Source organism: Onychostoma macrolepis, chromosome 17 (assembly GCF_012432095.1).
Source record: "Onychostoma macrolepis isolate SWU-2019 chromosome 17, ASM1243209v1, whole genome shotgun sequence".
NCBI classification, from domain to species: Eukaryota; Metazoa; Chordata; class Actinopteri; order Cypriniformes; family Cyprinidae; genus Onychostoma; species Onychostoma macrolepis.
The window spans coordinates 12148-26965 of NC_081171.1; the positions used below are offsets into that span (position 1 = coordinate 12148).

The window sequence follows — 14818 nt, forward strand, 5'->3', positions numbered from 1 at the left end:
GGTTTAAAAATGATGAAAATTCATATTAAAAAATAAATAAATAGAAGCATATTGAAAATGCAAAGTCGGCAACACCTAAGCTCCAAAAGTATCAAAGAAAAATTTATTTATAAAAATTCACATAGAGTGTAACATTTCGAGCACACAGGCTCTTCATCAGACAAATGAGCAACACTGATATGCCTCCATTTATACATGTGAACAAAAGGTCACATGACCTAACACAATATAACCAATATAATAATGATAATAATGAATAAACCAAAATAACCGCAGTCAAAAGAAAAACAACAACAACAACAAAGAACTATGCAAAATAACAAAATACAATTCTCGATACACAATACAACAACATTAATTAATACCTGCCTACATACATAAATTCAACCAATACCATCAAAACCTTTATTGGAGCTGTATAAAAGCCACATAATTGGATAGGCATTCCATATTTAAAGAAATGGACGAATATCAAAATCCTCATTTAAACCTCTCGGGACAAAGTATCTAATGTAAAAATCCAAAAGGCCTCACGTTGTAAAAGTAATTTATTAATGTCACCACCGCGCCGTGGACATAACTAACTCTATTCCTATGTACTGAAGAGTGGAAACGGAATGTCTCGAGTTTACAAAATGCTGAGCTTCTGGACTTTTCGGATCGCAATGTCTAATTGCACACCGATGTTCAGAAATACGATTTTCAAAGGTCTACTAGTCTTACCAAAATAACATAAACCACAAGGGCAACGAAACAAATAAATAACTTTAGCCGTCTTGCACGAAATCGTACCCCGAATCTTAAATATTTTCGTCGTATGAGGATGTGTGAAAGTCAATGTATATCCATATGTATATGTATATAGTCTTATATCCACTTACTCCACTACCTGCCATCGAACATATCCAGAGGAAACGCTGTCTGCATCGAGCTCGCAGCATCCTTAAGGACTCCTCTCACCCAGCCCACAGACTGTTTTCTCTCCTGCCCTCCGGTAGGCGTTTCAGGTGCCTCCGGACCAGGACCAGCAGACTAAAGAACAGTTTCTTCCCCAGAGCTGTCTCTTTACTGAACTCTAACCCCCGTTGATCCACTTCCTCATATATTATTAACTCTTCTCTCCTACCTCACATCTGCCTTATTTGCACTACTGAATGTAAATTTTTATCACAGTAACAACTGTTTACTTTTGTATCTTGCACTACCATACCTAAATTGGACTATGCTCATTTGCACTGCCGACTGTTGTTACATTATCAATGTTTACATTAACATTTTGCACCGTATGTCTAATTGTAATCTGTAATCACTTCCACTGCACTTTTACACCTTGTTTATAGTAATAGTCATCTGTATATATATTATATTGATAGTACATATCACCTGTAAATTCTGCTTATAGTAATAGCCATCTGTATATTTATTCACTATACATATTCACCTGTAAATTCTGTATATTTATTCACTATACATATTCACCTGTAAATTTCTGTATATTTATTCACTATACATATTCACCTGTAAATTTCTGTATATTTATTCACTATACATATTCACCTGTAAATTCTGTTTATATTAATAACCATCTTTCTATATATATTTATACATATATTCAGTACATATCCTTGTCCTGCACTTATTCAACCATTGTATATACTGCACTTGCTGCTATTGCACTTCTGGTTAGACCTAAACTGCATTTCGTTGCCCTGTACCTGTACTTGTGTAATGACAATAAAGTTGAATCTAATCTAATCTAATCTAATCTAATATGTGAAATTACACTGTTGACAGTTACCACATCTGTAATTCCCATACGGTATTTTATTCAAGAAATGAGGAGCAGGTTTCAAATCAGATCTGACCAAAATATTACGAAGACTGGGTGTTTTCTTGTACACTAAACGAGGTGGTTCATCAAAACACTTCTTGAGACCGGGATCACTCTCTACGATGTGCCAATGTTTCAATAAAACATGATGAATGTCCTTCGAAACAGGCGAATATTGAATATAACAATTAACCCGACGTTTAAATTTTTTGTTTTTAACAAGACTCTCCTGTTGCGATACATCTTTAAACGACTCACTGCAGACTGGATCCACTCTTCTCGATATGATCGTTTTCTGAATCTCTCCGATAGGATTTGTGATTGCTGTTGAAAATCTGCATCTTTGCTACAAATATGGCGAATACGACTAAATTGTGAAATTGGTAACGAACGCTTTAATGACATAGGATGATAAGATTGTCCGTGCAAGATGGTGTTACGGTCAGTTGGTTTACGATACAAAGTAGTTTCGATGCCCGATGCAGTGCGAAGAACAAGCACATCCAAAAAATTCATTTTCTCTTGATGAAATTCGAAAATTTCATCAATGGTTGATCTAGCATTGCTACCCTCACCATAGAGGGTCACCTATGAGCATGCTGCTCCCTTCCGAGCATCTGAGTTCCCTCTCATACTGAGAGTTGGGTTCTCCGTTCTCCAGAGTTCTGTCATTCAGCCCTATGCTCTCCTTGTTGGTCGAGCTGGCGTTGCTCCCCTCACTATTGAGGGTCACCTATGAGCATGCCGCTCCCTTCTGAGCGTCTGAGTTCCCTCTCATGCTGAGAGTTGAGTTCTCCGCTATCCAGAGCTATGCTGTTGGTCGAGCTAGCATCGCTCCCCTCACCGTTGAGGTTCACCTATGAGCATGCCACTCCCATCTGAGCGTCTGAGATCCCTCTCATGCTGAGAGTAGAGTTCTCCGCTCTCCAGAGCTCTGTCATCAGCAGCCTCAGGTTATTAGGCCTCTCTATGCCTCCCTGTTGGGTTGCTCTCCTTGTTGGTAGAGTTAGCATTGCTCCCCTCATCATAGAGGGCCACCTATGAGCATGCAGCTCCCTTCTGAGCGTCTGAGTTCCCTCTTATGTTGAGAGTTGGGTTCTCCGCTCCCCCAGAGCTCTGTGTCCCATATGCTCTCCTTGTGGGTCGAGCTGGCATTGCTCCCCTCACCATGAGGGTCACCAATGTGCATGCCGCTCCCTTCTGAGCGTCTGAGTTCCCTCTCATGCTGAGAGTTGAGTTCTCCGCTCTCCAGAGCTATGTTTGTCGGTCGAGCTAGCATTGCTCCCCTCGCCATAGAGGGTCACCGCGCTTGCTGTTAGAGTGAATGTGAGCGAAAACATTTTCACTCCTGCCCAGAATGTGATATTTTTCTGTGTCTGGAGCTAAACCGCATTACAAGTGATGCAAAACACGGCCTGTGTACTCGCTCACATCACAGCCCTCGGCTTAAGAGTGAACGTGAGCAAGAATGACTTCACTCCTGCCCAGAATGTGACATTTCTGTGTCTGGAGCTGAATTCCAGTACAACGTGCACGTGCCTGTCCCAAGAGCGTTTTCTCTTCTTTATGAATTGCCTCTCGCAATTCAGGGAAGGAGCGAGTGTGCAGTTTCGCACATGTCTCAGAACAAGGGGTCTTTGACTTCGACTGTCCATGTCCTACCTCTGGGCCATCTGGAAATGAGCGTGTTCATTGGGTGGGTTTTATCTCTTACCAGCTAATTTCATATCATTGCTCAGTCACTGATGTTTTGGGCTATTAGCAGCTATTGCTGCATGCCATGTTGGGTTTGATGGCACTACGGTGGGGCATCACGCCCTCAAGTTTCATCAATTTATGAAGGGCGCTCGCCTTTCCCTTCCAGTCACTAGACTGGGGACTCTCCATAGTGCTGGATGCCCTTTCTCAACAGCCCTTTGAGCCCCAGGGAGATATCTCCTGTAAGCTTCTGTCATTCAAGACAGCTCTGCTCCTGGCCTTGGCTTCCACCAAAACATGTCAGTGATTTGCATGTGTGCTCTGTTTATCCCTCGTGCACTAAACCTCTCACAGTGGAGATAGGTTTTTCTGTGGCCTAACCCGGCTTTTATGCCAGAATGCTTCCCAGCTTTCACTTGTAAAGTGTTTGAGCTTCTGCTCTTCACCCTCCTCCTTTCTCCTCTACGGAGGATCAGAGGCTAAATGCGTTATGTCCTGTTGTGCAGAGACCAGCCGACAGGACCAGCCCTTTCAGGAGGAGTGATCTGCTCTTCAATTCTTGGGGCCCCCTTAACACCGGGAAACCCTTTTTCTAACCAATGCCTCTCTCATTGGCTCGTGGAAGCCAGCTCTGGCATATGAGTCTAATGGAGTGCGGCTATGTGGGCCTCAGAGTGCAGTTCACTAGGGCCATCGCGGCCTCGTGGGCTCTGTCTAAAGGAGTTTTTCCCTTGCAGGACATTTGTGCCACTGCAAGCTGGGCCTCTTCACACACATTTGTCATATACTACCAGCTTGATGTTACCCACACCCTGGTAGCTTACTTAAGAGTTTTGGTGTGGGCTCTTTGTAGCCTTGTGCTCTTAGACCCTTTACACCTTTTTAAGCCTGGGTTGTCCAGCCCGGCTTATTCATCTCATTAAGCAGGTCATCTGTACCCTCCCCTGCCACATTATTATATTTTTATATGTATGTCAATATATTCATATGTATAATTCTATAATATATGCCTTTGGCATTATGTATGTTGTCAGGTTTTGTATGCATGTTACCACTTGTCATTTCTTACATGGCCGGTATTGCATTCTCACTTTGTGTGGGGTCAGATGCTTGGTGATGTGTCAAGCACTGCCTTGCCAGGTGACCGTCCTCTGGCTTACAGGGCCTCACTGTGAGTGTACTGGGCAACCGGGGAGTTGTCCATATCTCCCATAGGTGGATCTCGAACACGAGATGATGAAAGAGAACAATAGGTTACTGTTCGTAACCCCGGTTCTCTGAAACATCGAGTGGAGAGATCCACCAAGTTTGCACCGCTTGCTGCACGAGAAGCGAATATGCTCACCTGAGGAAAGAGAGCTGACTGTCAAGCCAGACTTGGTGCAATTGGATGCGCAGAGGTCAGGCGAGGATGCCCTTCCCATAGGTGGATCTCTCCACTCGATGTTTCAGAGAACCAGGGTTATGAACAGTAACCTATTGTTATTTGATAGCAGGTTAGTAAAATCCACACACAGGGATGTGAAACGTATTTGGTTACTGGAAACAAACAAACAACAACAACAAAAAACAACTGTCAGAATTAGTTAGTTTGTTTGTGCTTAACGCCTTGCCAGCTTCTGTGGCTATTTTCATGGCAGGAAAATTAATGGCTGAATTTTATCAGATTTTTACAATTTATTTTTGCTAAAACTGTATTTGGCTAAACTCTGTTGAAGATCTCTTCAAAATAGTTAACTGAATAAAAAAATTCTCACAGAGTTAAAACCAGTACAATCTAATAAAACATGCTTCATGGATAAAGGGTTTTGGAAGAGGTTCTCTCTTCCAAAACCCTTTATCCATGAAGCATGTTTTATCTATGTTGGAGGACAGTCCTAATCAGCAAATCCATCATTGTTTTCTCACTTATGATTCTCTCGTGTGCATTTCTCATGTGATTCTAATAAAGCTAATAAAATGTAATTTTATTAATCATGATGGACTGACTCTAAAAATCGTTATTCACTTTAGTCACACCTATAAATGTGTACACAAACAAAGTGTAAAAACATGACATTTTCTGTATCTAAATCATGACAGATATCCACTAATGAAAGTTACTTTTTCATTAGAATCTTCAAATTGTGTCTACTACTAAATATTTGTTTGCTTTGTTTATGTAGTTCTCTGTGAACAAGGGTGGCTTGATAAACTGGATCTGATTGTAAGCAGATACTGAAATTCTCATTTAAAGCCCAAATAAACATGATTTGCATGTTTTCAAATGAACTGTATGTCAGTGTCCAGCGGCTCATAATCAAACGGCTTCATTTGTGGACGCATCAAACTCTCTCAACTCTTGGACTGTGGACTTTACCTCAAGAACGTAATAAGACAATGATTCAAGATTTATTAGCTCTGTCTGAAGAAAACAAAAGTAAACACTTGTTTTTCTATCAGGTTGCTGTCTCTGGGAATTATGTCTCAACAAAAGCAGAATTTGCTGTGGCTGATGATCATCTGTTGCGCTTCATGCCAGATAAGTATGTTGCTTTAAAAAATGCATTTGTTAACTTAAAAATAATTATATGCCAATGAAGCGGGATAATCAACGGCTTGCCATGCATTAAAGGAAAATCCTTTAATCCACGGCAAGCCCTTGATTATCCCGCTTATTCCATGGTCATTTGCAAAGTTATAGACAAGTTAAAATTAGTATTGCTTTTTGCAGCGCAATATTTGACCGAATGGGTAAAAATGAGTTATTTTCGTCAGTTATGGTTCGTTAGCTGTAGCATTCTGCCCGCTTCAAATCAGACTCAGAGATGATCTTAGTGCGGTAAGATCACATAATTTTTTTGAATTAATTATAGACCAATTTGGTGTTTGCAAACAGTGATGACTTTTTTGTGGTCGGAGCCTATCTGGTGGCAGAAAATGACAGTTTTCAAGTGGCGGTCTATGGATATCATGGAATAAAAGAATAAAAAAAGGTACATTTGAGTTTATATTTCAAAATTCTGACTTTATTCTCGCAATTCCAAGATTATATCTCACAATTCTGAAAAGAAAAATCAATTCGCCATTCTCTCTTTTGAGTTTATATCCCACACTTCTGGCTTTTTTTCCCTTCAGAATGGACAAACTCGCTATTGTTGAGTTAAATCGAGTTATAAAGTCCGAAATACGAGATATAAAGTTGTATTTGCGAGGAAAAAAATCTCAAAAAAGAATTGTGAGACAAAATAGGTAACGTTAAATGTAAAATGTTATAGGTTTAAAAAGTATTTAATGCTGTAACTGTAGGGCAAATATAATATGTTCCCTATGAGCTGCATATGTGAATATTATGTAGACTACTTGTTTAAATCAAATTTATGCTTTAAAAGTAGAGTAATCGCAGGTTTCATTCATTAGTCTGTCCATTTAAACGTCTGCGTTTAGCTTCAAATGGCGTTTTTGACGACAGTATTCTATAAAAATGATTTGCATTCCGATTCTGACATCCAAAGGCACGACAAAACATTTTCTCTTATTCCGTTGATTTTTCCCGTTTCACTCCACTTGTTACCGTGTGTTTCTGCCACCACACTGTGCGCGCAGCTGCGAGTGACGTAACCGAGTGACGTGAAGTCTACACGAAATTGGTCTATACTAGCATGTATTTCAATTAATTATCGACAGAGAGAGAGAGAGATGACAGTGCGTGCTGCGTCTTCTCTCTATACAAACAATGAATTACTTCAAAAACAGCGATTTTACCACCTCGTTGCTGAGGAATATAATGTAGCAATCTACTAGGTTATTTTATTTATAAAAATCGCGGGGAAGCGTTGACAACAAGTTTGTGTGTGTGCAGTGCAATCTGTGATCTCCAACCTCTCTCTCTCTCTCTCTCTGTGTGCGATGTGCCAGTGATGTGTGTGGGTTTGTGTGCATCAATTAAAGCAGCGCATTAATATGGAACAGTGATTAAAATGACTGCATACCTGCCAGCCAATCAGAATCCAGTATTCAGACAGACCATGGAATAAAGAGTGTTATATCATGTCATACATCATTATCTAATAGTCTAATAATGTTGTGTTTGTACAGCCTGCTCAGAAAAACTGATAATCCAAGTCAGTTCGACAGATCAGTGTTTCTGGAACAGCAGTAGCTCAACAGTTCCAGGTAGATGTGAAATATACTGCTAACATGACTGTGTGAATACTGCAGATTTATTATCTGAAAGCACTTGTGACTACTGACAAACTCATTGAGTTCATTTCTGTTTTTCTATCAGATATAAATTGTGAACGTCTATCAGATGATGAACAAATTGTCAAACTAAATATCTCTTCTCTTGGTAAAGCCTTCTTATATTTTATTTATAAATCATTCTTGAGTTCAAAGCTCTTTAAAAAAGTATTTATTCAACAAATGTAAATGTTCTCTGTGGTTTCAGGACAATGCAGATCATATAGTTTCAACATAAAACAGCAGGGGAATTATGAAATCAGAATGAATGACCTGGTTCAAGGCATAAAACTGTGGTTATTACCAGATGAATCTAATTGTCTGTTATCAGTCCTGAATTCAACAGGTGTGTGTCATACTACAACAAACACAGTGTTAATGTTGAAGACTGTGAGGGTTTTTTTGTTGTTCTTTTTAGTGCACAGCAGCCCCTACAGATACATGACAACACCACATGAGAACAAATCCATCCACAATGATTTATCACTGTTCTCAACGCAAACCAAAAACAGATCCTAGCATGCTTAAGACTGCAGTTATCTAGAAAACAAGCTCTTTAAATGCAGTCTGAATTTTCATTGTCCTGTAAGCTCTGTAATGAGATCAAGAACATGAATCTTGTTTCATCTCTTCTCTTTTACAGAAATTGAGACTTGCCAGGCAAATGTTGGCATCAGTGCCATAATTCCACAGACAGGTAAGATTAGATTCATCCACCGTTGTATTGTTTTTAATTTCAGCTTATGTTTTCAACATAGACAGTAGGTTATTTAACAGGAGGGTGTAACCATAGGCATAGTTTGACGTTTGAGCTTGAGTCGATTTGGTCAGTCAAACTTTTAAATACATTTTAGCATTTCTGTAGTAAAATGTACAAATTCACACTCTGTGTACTATTTAAGTGGTTTTACTATGATTACATAAAGCAGCAGCAAGCGTGTGACCAGAAACATTGCACACAAATTACTGGTAAAGGCTGCGCTAGCAATAAACAAGTTGAATAGAATGCACTATAAATATTTTTGTCAACAGAATCGCAAAGTAGATTTTAAACAAATTGACAAGTGAATTACCCACTGCTTTAAAACAGATATCTGTTGGACATGATTCAAGTTAAACGCACAAAAGCAGGCACACAAACATATTTATTAACGTTAAATCTTACTGAAAATGGACAATTAAGCAATTTGTGTTCTGAAATCTATTTCTAGGTTTTGTTTTGTGTGCATTAAATTACATTTGGATGTAAATGGTCCTTTTCCTGACATAAATGTAAAACACTCAGCTGCTACAACAGAGCATCTTGCGGATCACCTTTATGAGTCATCAAGCATCAGCATCTTCATCTGACTTTATTTTGGTTAGGTCCAGATTCCTCTGCAGTTGTTGTATGTTGTAAAAAGCTAAATATCCATTTACGCCATGCAACAGGCAAGCAATATATAGCATAAGCTATTATCCACTAAAATGCAGATTCGTCACACGGAAACTTCTTACTATTAGGTTTTTTGCCCACAGCCATATCACCCTGCAGCCCAAGACCGGTTGCCCATGGAAGCTAAAGCCTGGTCAGTACCTGGATGGGAGACCTCCTGGGAAAACTAGGTAGCTGTTGGTAGAGGTGTTAGTGAGACCAGCAGGGGGTGCTCACCCTGTGGTCTGTGTGGGTCCTAACGCCCCAGTATAGTGATGGGGACACTATACTGTCAAAAGAGCACCGTCTTTCGGATGAGACGTTAAACCGAGGTCCTGACTCTCTGTGGTCATTAAAAATCACATGACACTCATCGTAAAGAGTAGGGGTGTAACCCCGGTGTCCTGGCCAAATTCCTGCCACTGGCCCTTGTCAATCATGGCCTCCTAATAATCCCCATCCACTTGATTGGCTCTATGACTCTCTCTCCTCTCCACCTGTAGCTGGTGTGTGGTGAGCGCACTGGCGCCGTTGTCCTGTGGCTGCCGTCGCATCATCCAAGTGGATGCTGCACATTGGTGGTGGTTGAGGAGAGACCCCCCACATGATTGTAAAGCGCTTTGGGTGTATAGCAATACACAATAAAAGCGCTATATAAATGCTTCATTCCTTCCTTCCTTCCTTCCTTTTTTATAAATTTATTTACAAAACAACAAGAATTTAAAATGTATTAAAATAACTACATTATGTGCATATTTATTTTTGAATGTTGAAAACAATAATGAACAAATATTTAAAATCTTTCAATCGTTAGGGGGGGCCAGAATAGAATAAATCTTCTAAAAGTTCTAAAACCTGAGTAACAAAACTCATAATAGGATGTCAGTGTTGGCTATTATCTATTGTGAGCAAGCTGTAAATTAAAGGCTACATTTTTATCATACAATCAGTTTGAACTATTTTTGTGTTTTATTCTTATGTTGTTCTTTTATTACTATTCAGTGCAGAACTTTTTTTCCATATGAATTATTTCATGATTATCTTGAACTATGTGTTGTCGTGATCTCTTAAGGATGTCAGAATATCAATCCTGTTGATCCTGAAGAGAAATGTAGAAACACCCAACATAACAATGATAGGCCTATATGCAGCGGTAAGTCTGTTATAAACTACATCTAGATTTATAAACTGCTTTTCAGTAGTTGTTTCAGTTGCCTGTTTCACACCCATCAAGATTTGATTTCAGAATAAAAATAAATATAGTACAACATGTGAACTGACATGCATAGGCCTTTACCGTAAAATGTACTTTGAAAAGCACACTGAGTAATTCATGATAAGTTGGCAATGTTTAGTGCTTTAAATGAGCAGTTATTGAAAGCATGACAAATTCAATTATTGCAATAATACGATTTGATCATGCCTATAATATATATGGGAACTGATGAACAGTGTTTCTTAGTTTATAATTATGCCATGGTCTGTCTGAATACTGGATTCTGATTGGCTGGCAGGTGTTGATTAAATTCGTTGAACTGCACAGGTAGTTCCAGGTCAGTTTAATCACGTTCTATATTAATGCGTTTCCTATAAACATTGGTAACCATAGTAACATACAGTTACAGTTAAATAGTAATACAGATGAAAACAACCATCATTTTTATCGTTCCGGTCAAATATTGCAGCGCAAATATTATTAACATCTGTAATATGTGAATGCTGGCAAATGACCATGGCATAACGGGATAATCAGCGGCTAGCTGTACATTAAGCGATTTGAATGCACTTCGCGAAGGCAAAGTTCTTCGCCTCCACGTCGTGCATTCAAATTGTTTAATGCACAGCTAGCCGTTGATTATCCCTTACATAACCAACATATCATATTTTACAGCACTTTAATCTTTGAAATTGTTTCAATTATTGCACAATTGTAATAAAATCCATCTATTTATTTCTGTGTTGAAGGAATGAAGGAAGCAGATACATTCTGCATGGGAATAATGGAACTAATTGTAATAATGGGAATAATGGAAATAATGGGAATAATTGTAATAATGGGAATAATGGAACTAATTGTAATAATGGGAATAATGGGAATAATTGTAATAATGGGAATAATGGAAATAATGGGAATAATGGAAATAAAGGAAATAAAGGAAATAATGGGAATAATGGAACTAATTGTAATAATGGTAATAATGGAAATAATGGGAATAATGGAAATAATTGTAATAATGGGAATAATTGTAATAATGGAAATAATGGAAATAATTGTAATAATGGTAATAATGGAAATAATGGCAATAATGGCAATAATGGAAATAATGGAACTAATTGTAATAATGGTAATAATGGAAATAATGGGAATGATGGGAATACGTGTAATTGGATGTGTGTAACCTGTGTTGATGGAAGATCAACCACTGTCATACCACTGTCATACAACACATCTCACAATCCAACTACAAATTCAACATCACATTTGATAACTCACAATCCCACATCAACTCTCAAACCATATGATGCAACTCGCAGTCCAACTACAGTTAAGGAAGGATATACTGATCCATCAAAGGCATCGTAAGTGTGCAGTTACCTGTAGATATCAAGTCTAAAACCTGTTACAGAATACCATGTGATTCAATCCATTTTACAGAGAAGCCTTGGACAATCTGGAGTCTCAGATGGAAGAGATGGAAAAAAGCAATAAAAGCAGTGAGGCTATTGTCACGGAGGATGGTGTTGGTTTTCTTCATGTACAAGCCAAGAACACAGAAACCAAAGACATCAACATATGCTACTCTTCAGATCATGCTATGGTAAAACCTAAGAGCTAAGATGCATTAAAACATTGTATGATTCATTCAGTTATCATGACAATTCTTCTTTTCACAGGTTGTTGACAGTCAAAGTGACCTGAATACAAGCTGTTCCTGGTTAGCAAAGATTTCCAAGGAGGCTTTTGATAAATCACGTCTTCAAAATAATGGAAGTGCATTTGTTGGAGTTCTACGTTTCAAAAACTTGAGAAATAAGGTACTGTATGCATCTATGATTTTTTTTTTATTTATTTTTTTTTACTTTAAGTCTTGTATGGAAATATTAAAAAAAATAAAATAAATAAAAATCTACTTTTAGACAAACCTTTTTGATCTGCTATATTGACACACATTAATATTTTATTCATGATTGTTCTTTCCTGGTTTCTGATTTAGAATCAAACTATAAATCAGACTGTTTTGAACAACGAGGTTTATGGAATAACAATGAGGGCCAACATCTCCAACCTTACCGACAACATTGAGATGTTCTTTACAAATAATGATAAGGTTATGAAGGTTTTGTTTCAGAACTTATTTGTTATAATGACCAGACAATGTGGAAAAAAAAAAAAATAAACTTTACTTGTTCTTTCAGGAAAGTAAGGTGTCCTGCAGCTCTTGGCATGGCAAAGGTATTTTAAATTAAATTATATATATTTATTTATGGCTGTACTGATCAGTTTTAACAAAACAGTTTATTTTATATGATTCATTTTTTTATAATCAGTTTCATTTGTCACTCTCTTTTCTCTGAAGGCAAACTTAATTGGACAATGTTTGGCTGTGAGACAGTAAGAATCAACAACACCACCATAAAGTGCTCCTGCTCACATCTGACGTTCTTTGCAGTGCTGATGGTGAGAAGCTTCTGAGAAGAAGAACTTACACTTTCATCATTCATGTTTCATTTAAAGATTAAATGAAACTGTCAAGCAAAGATCAAATGGTGCTGTCATCATATCTTCTTCAGTTCAGAATCAGTGCAACAGAATAAGAGTCCTCTGTTGCTGATAGTTAAAGTATTTATTGCAACTCCTACATTACATATCTCTCTCTTATCAAACAACCAAGCTGAAAAATGGCTTGACACAAACATACTGGGGCAGTGCCTAGACAGGGCTTACTTCTGTGTAGGCATAGATTCTCTATGCCAAATATTAGGTTCTTATTGCAGAAATGTGTACTTCGCATCTGCACCCACATTACTCTTTTAGTTTATTTGTAAAAGAATGCACTGCATGAATGCATTTACATTATAGTGAAGTGCAGACCAGTATTGATTTTAGTGTGAATAAGCAGCAGTCATAACTTATTTTAGACAGTGAGTTTATTTCATCAATAATGACTATAAATTGATTTCATTTTAGACGCAAAATGGCATGTTTTATCTGATAGAGCAAAGTGATAAAACAATTTATGAATCACAACCTGCCAAATTGGCTACTGTTGATATATTTAAAAATGAAAGACCTTAATAACAAGATCAGATTTTCGCCAAAAAAATCCTCCTGCTGATCTGTTTTGTGTTCTGTTTTCTCTGATTCCTCAGTCTCCACCAGATGCAAACATCACAGCGCAGGATCTGGAATCACTGACTTATATCACTTATATCGGCTGCGGCATCTCCATGTTTTTTCTGTCCATCGCTTTATTCATGCATTTCTTGCTGCGGTAGAGTATCTTAACATATATCATATAGTTAGTGCTGCTATTTAAGTATTAACTTATGTTGCAAAAACAGTTGTTTTATGTTTTAATAGGAAAGCCAAATCAAATCAGGCCACGAAGATCTTGATGAACATGTTTGTGGCTTTGTTTCTACTGAATGTCTCGTTTTTGTCAAACGAGAGCGTCGCTAACACACAAGACAACGCTGCGTGCGTCTTCATAGCGCTGCTCCTGCATTACTCCATGCTGGCCTCATTCACCTGGTTCTTCATTCAAGCTCTTCATATGTACTTATGGCTCCTCAGACATAACGTCACCATCACAAACTACATGAGGAAGATCACCGTGTTGGGCTGGGGTGAGTTATACGCTCTCAGTAGCTGAGCTAGAGTTTTGTACATGCAAGGCTAATTCATGGGGTCCATAAACAATTACAGAAAATCGGTGTATAACTCCAACCTGGCAAAAAAAAAAAAAAAAGCATGAATAACTCCTACGATTGCTAATTACTTCACATTACCCCACATTAGCTATACAGTACATTTCTACCATAACTTCAAATGTTAGTCTATTTGGTCTACTTATTTCTATCATCTGATTAAACAGCAATTAGAGCAAAATATCTAACATTAACTTATACATTGAATTTTGTAAATGTTGTTAAGGAAACCTAAAACTTCAGCTTACTTCAGACAGGGCTGCCAACTTTTGAGTTCAGTCTGGAGTGAGAATTATTCAGGAATAATTAACAAGCTTGTGATTAAATACACTATTTTTTTCCTCAATTTTTCTAAACTAAACCATACAGGGAACCCTATTGTTAAGGTTAAAAGTAACAATTGATTCATATACAAGTTCATATTAGACCGTTTTTTATAAATAACTAAATATCTATACATTTTTATTAATTATAATAAAAAGTAATTATATGAGTAAAAATATAATGTAATTTTTGGCAAAATTATCCTCTCTAGTGTACATTTTTCTCCCTAGTTTATGGACACGGAATGGATTTTCTGAGGTTATGTAACAATGTTCTCAGGTTGCTGTCTTTCCGCGGTTGAAACACTGAGTGATTAGGTGAAACACTTGCTCTGTCTTGTCTGTCAGCACGTTGTCTGTGTTCTCTTTACTCTGCGATGTTTTTCACTCCATAAGAAAATG

At 37.9% G+C, this 14818-nt stretch overlaps 1 protein-coding gene across 4 annotated transcripts; it reads left to right on the forward strand.

Moving 5' to 3' along the window:
- Positions 1-8017: 8017 nt before the first annotated feature.
- LOC131523360 (adhesion G-protein coupled receptor G5-like) lies at positions 8018-14107 on the forward strand. Of its 4 annotated transcripts, XM_058749701.1 has the most exons (10): positions 8072-8096; positions 8394-8447; positions 9269-10317; positions 11821-11983; positions 12060-12200; positions 12380-12493; positions 12582-12618; positions 12743-12843; positions 13536-13657; positions 13747-14107. In XM_058749701.1, the coding sequence occupies exons 3-10, from the start codon at positions 10310-10312 to the stop codon at positions 14036-14038; spliced, it is 978 nt and encodes a 325-aa protein (XP_058605684.1). In that variant the 5' UTR covers positions 8072-8096; positions 8394-8447; positions 9269-10309; the 3' UTR covers positions 14039-14107. The 4 variants fall into 4 exon arrangements, with proteins under 4 accessions (XP_058605683.1, XP_058605684.1, XP_058605685.1 ...); XM_058749700.1 differs by having other exon boundaries at positions 8018-8096; positions 8394-10317; XM_058749702.1 differs by lacking the exon at positions 8072-8096 and having other exon boundaries at positions 8402-8447; positions 10237-10317.
- Positions 14108-14818: the final 711 nt, after the last annotated feature.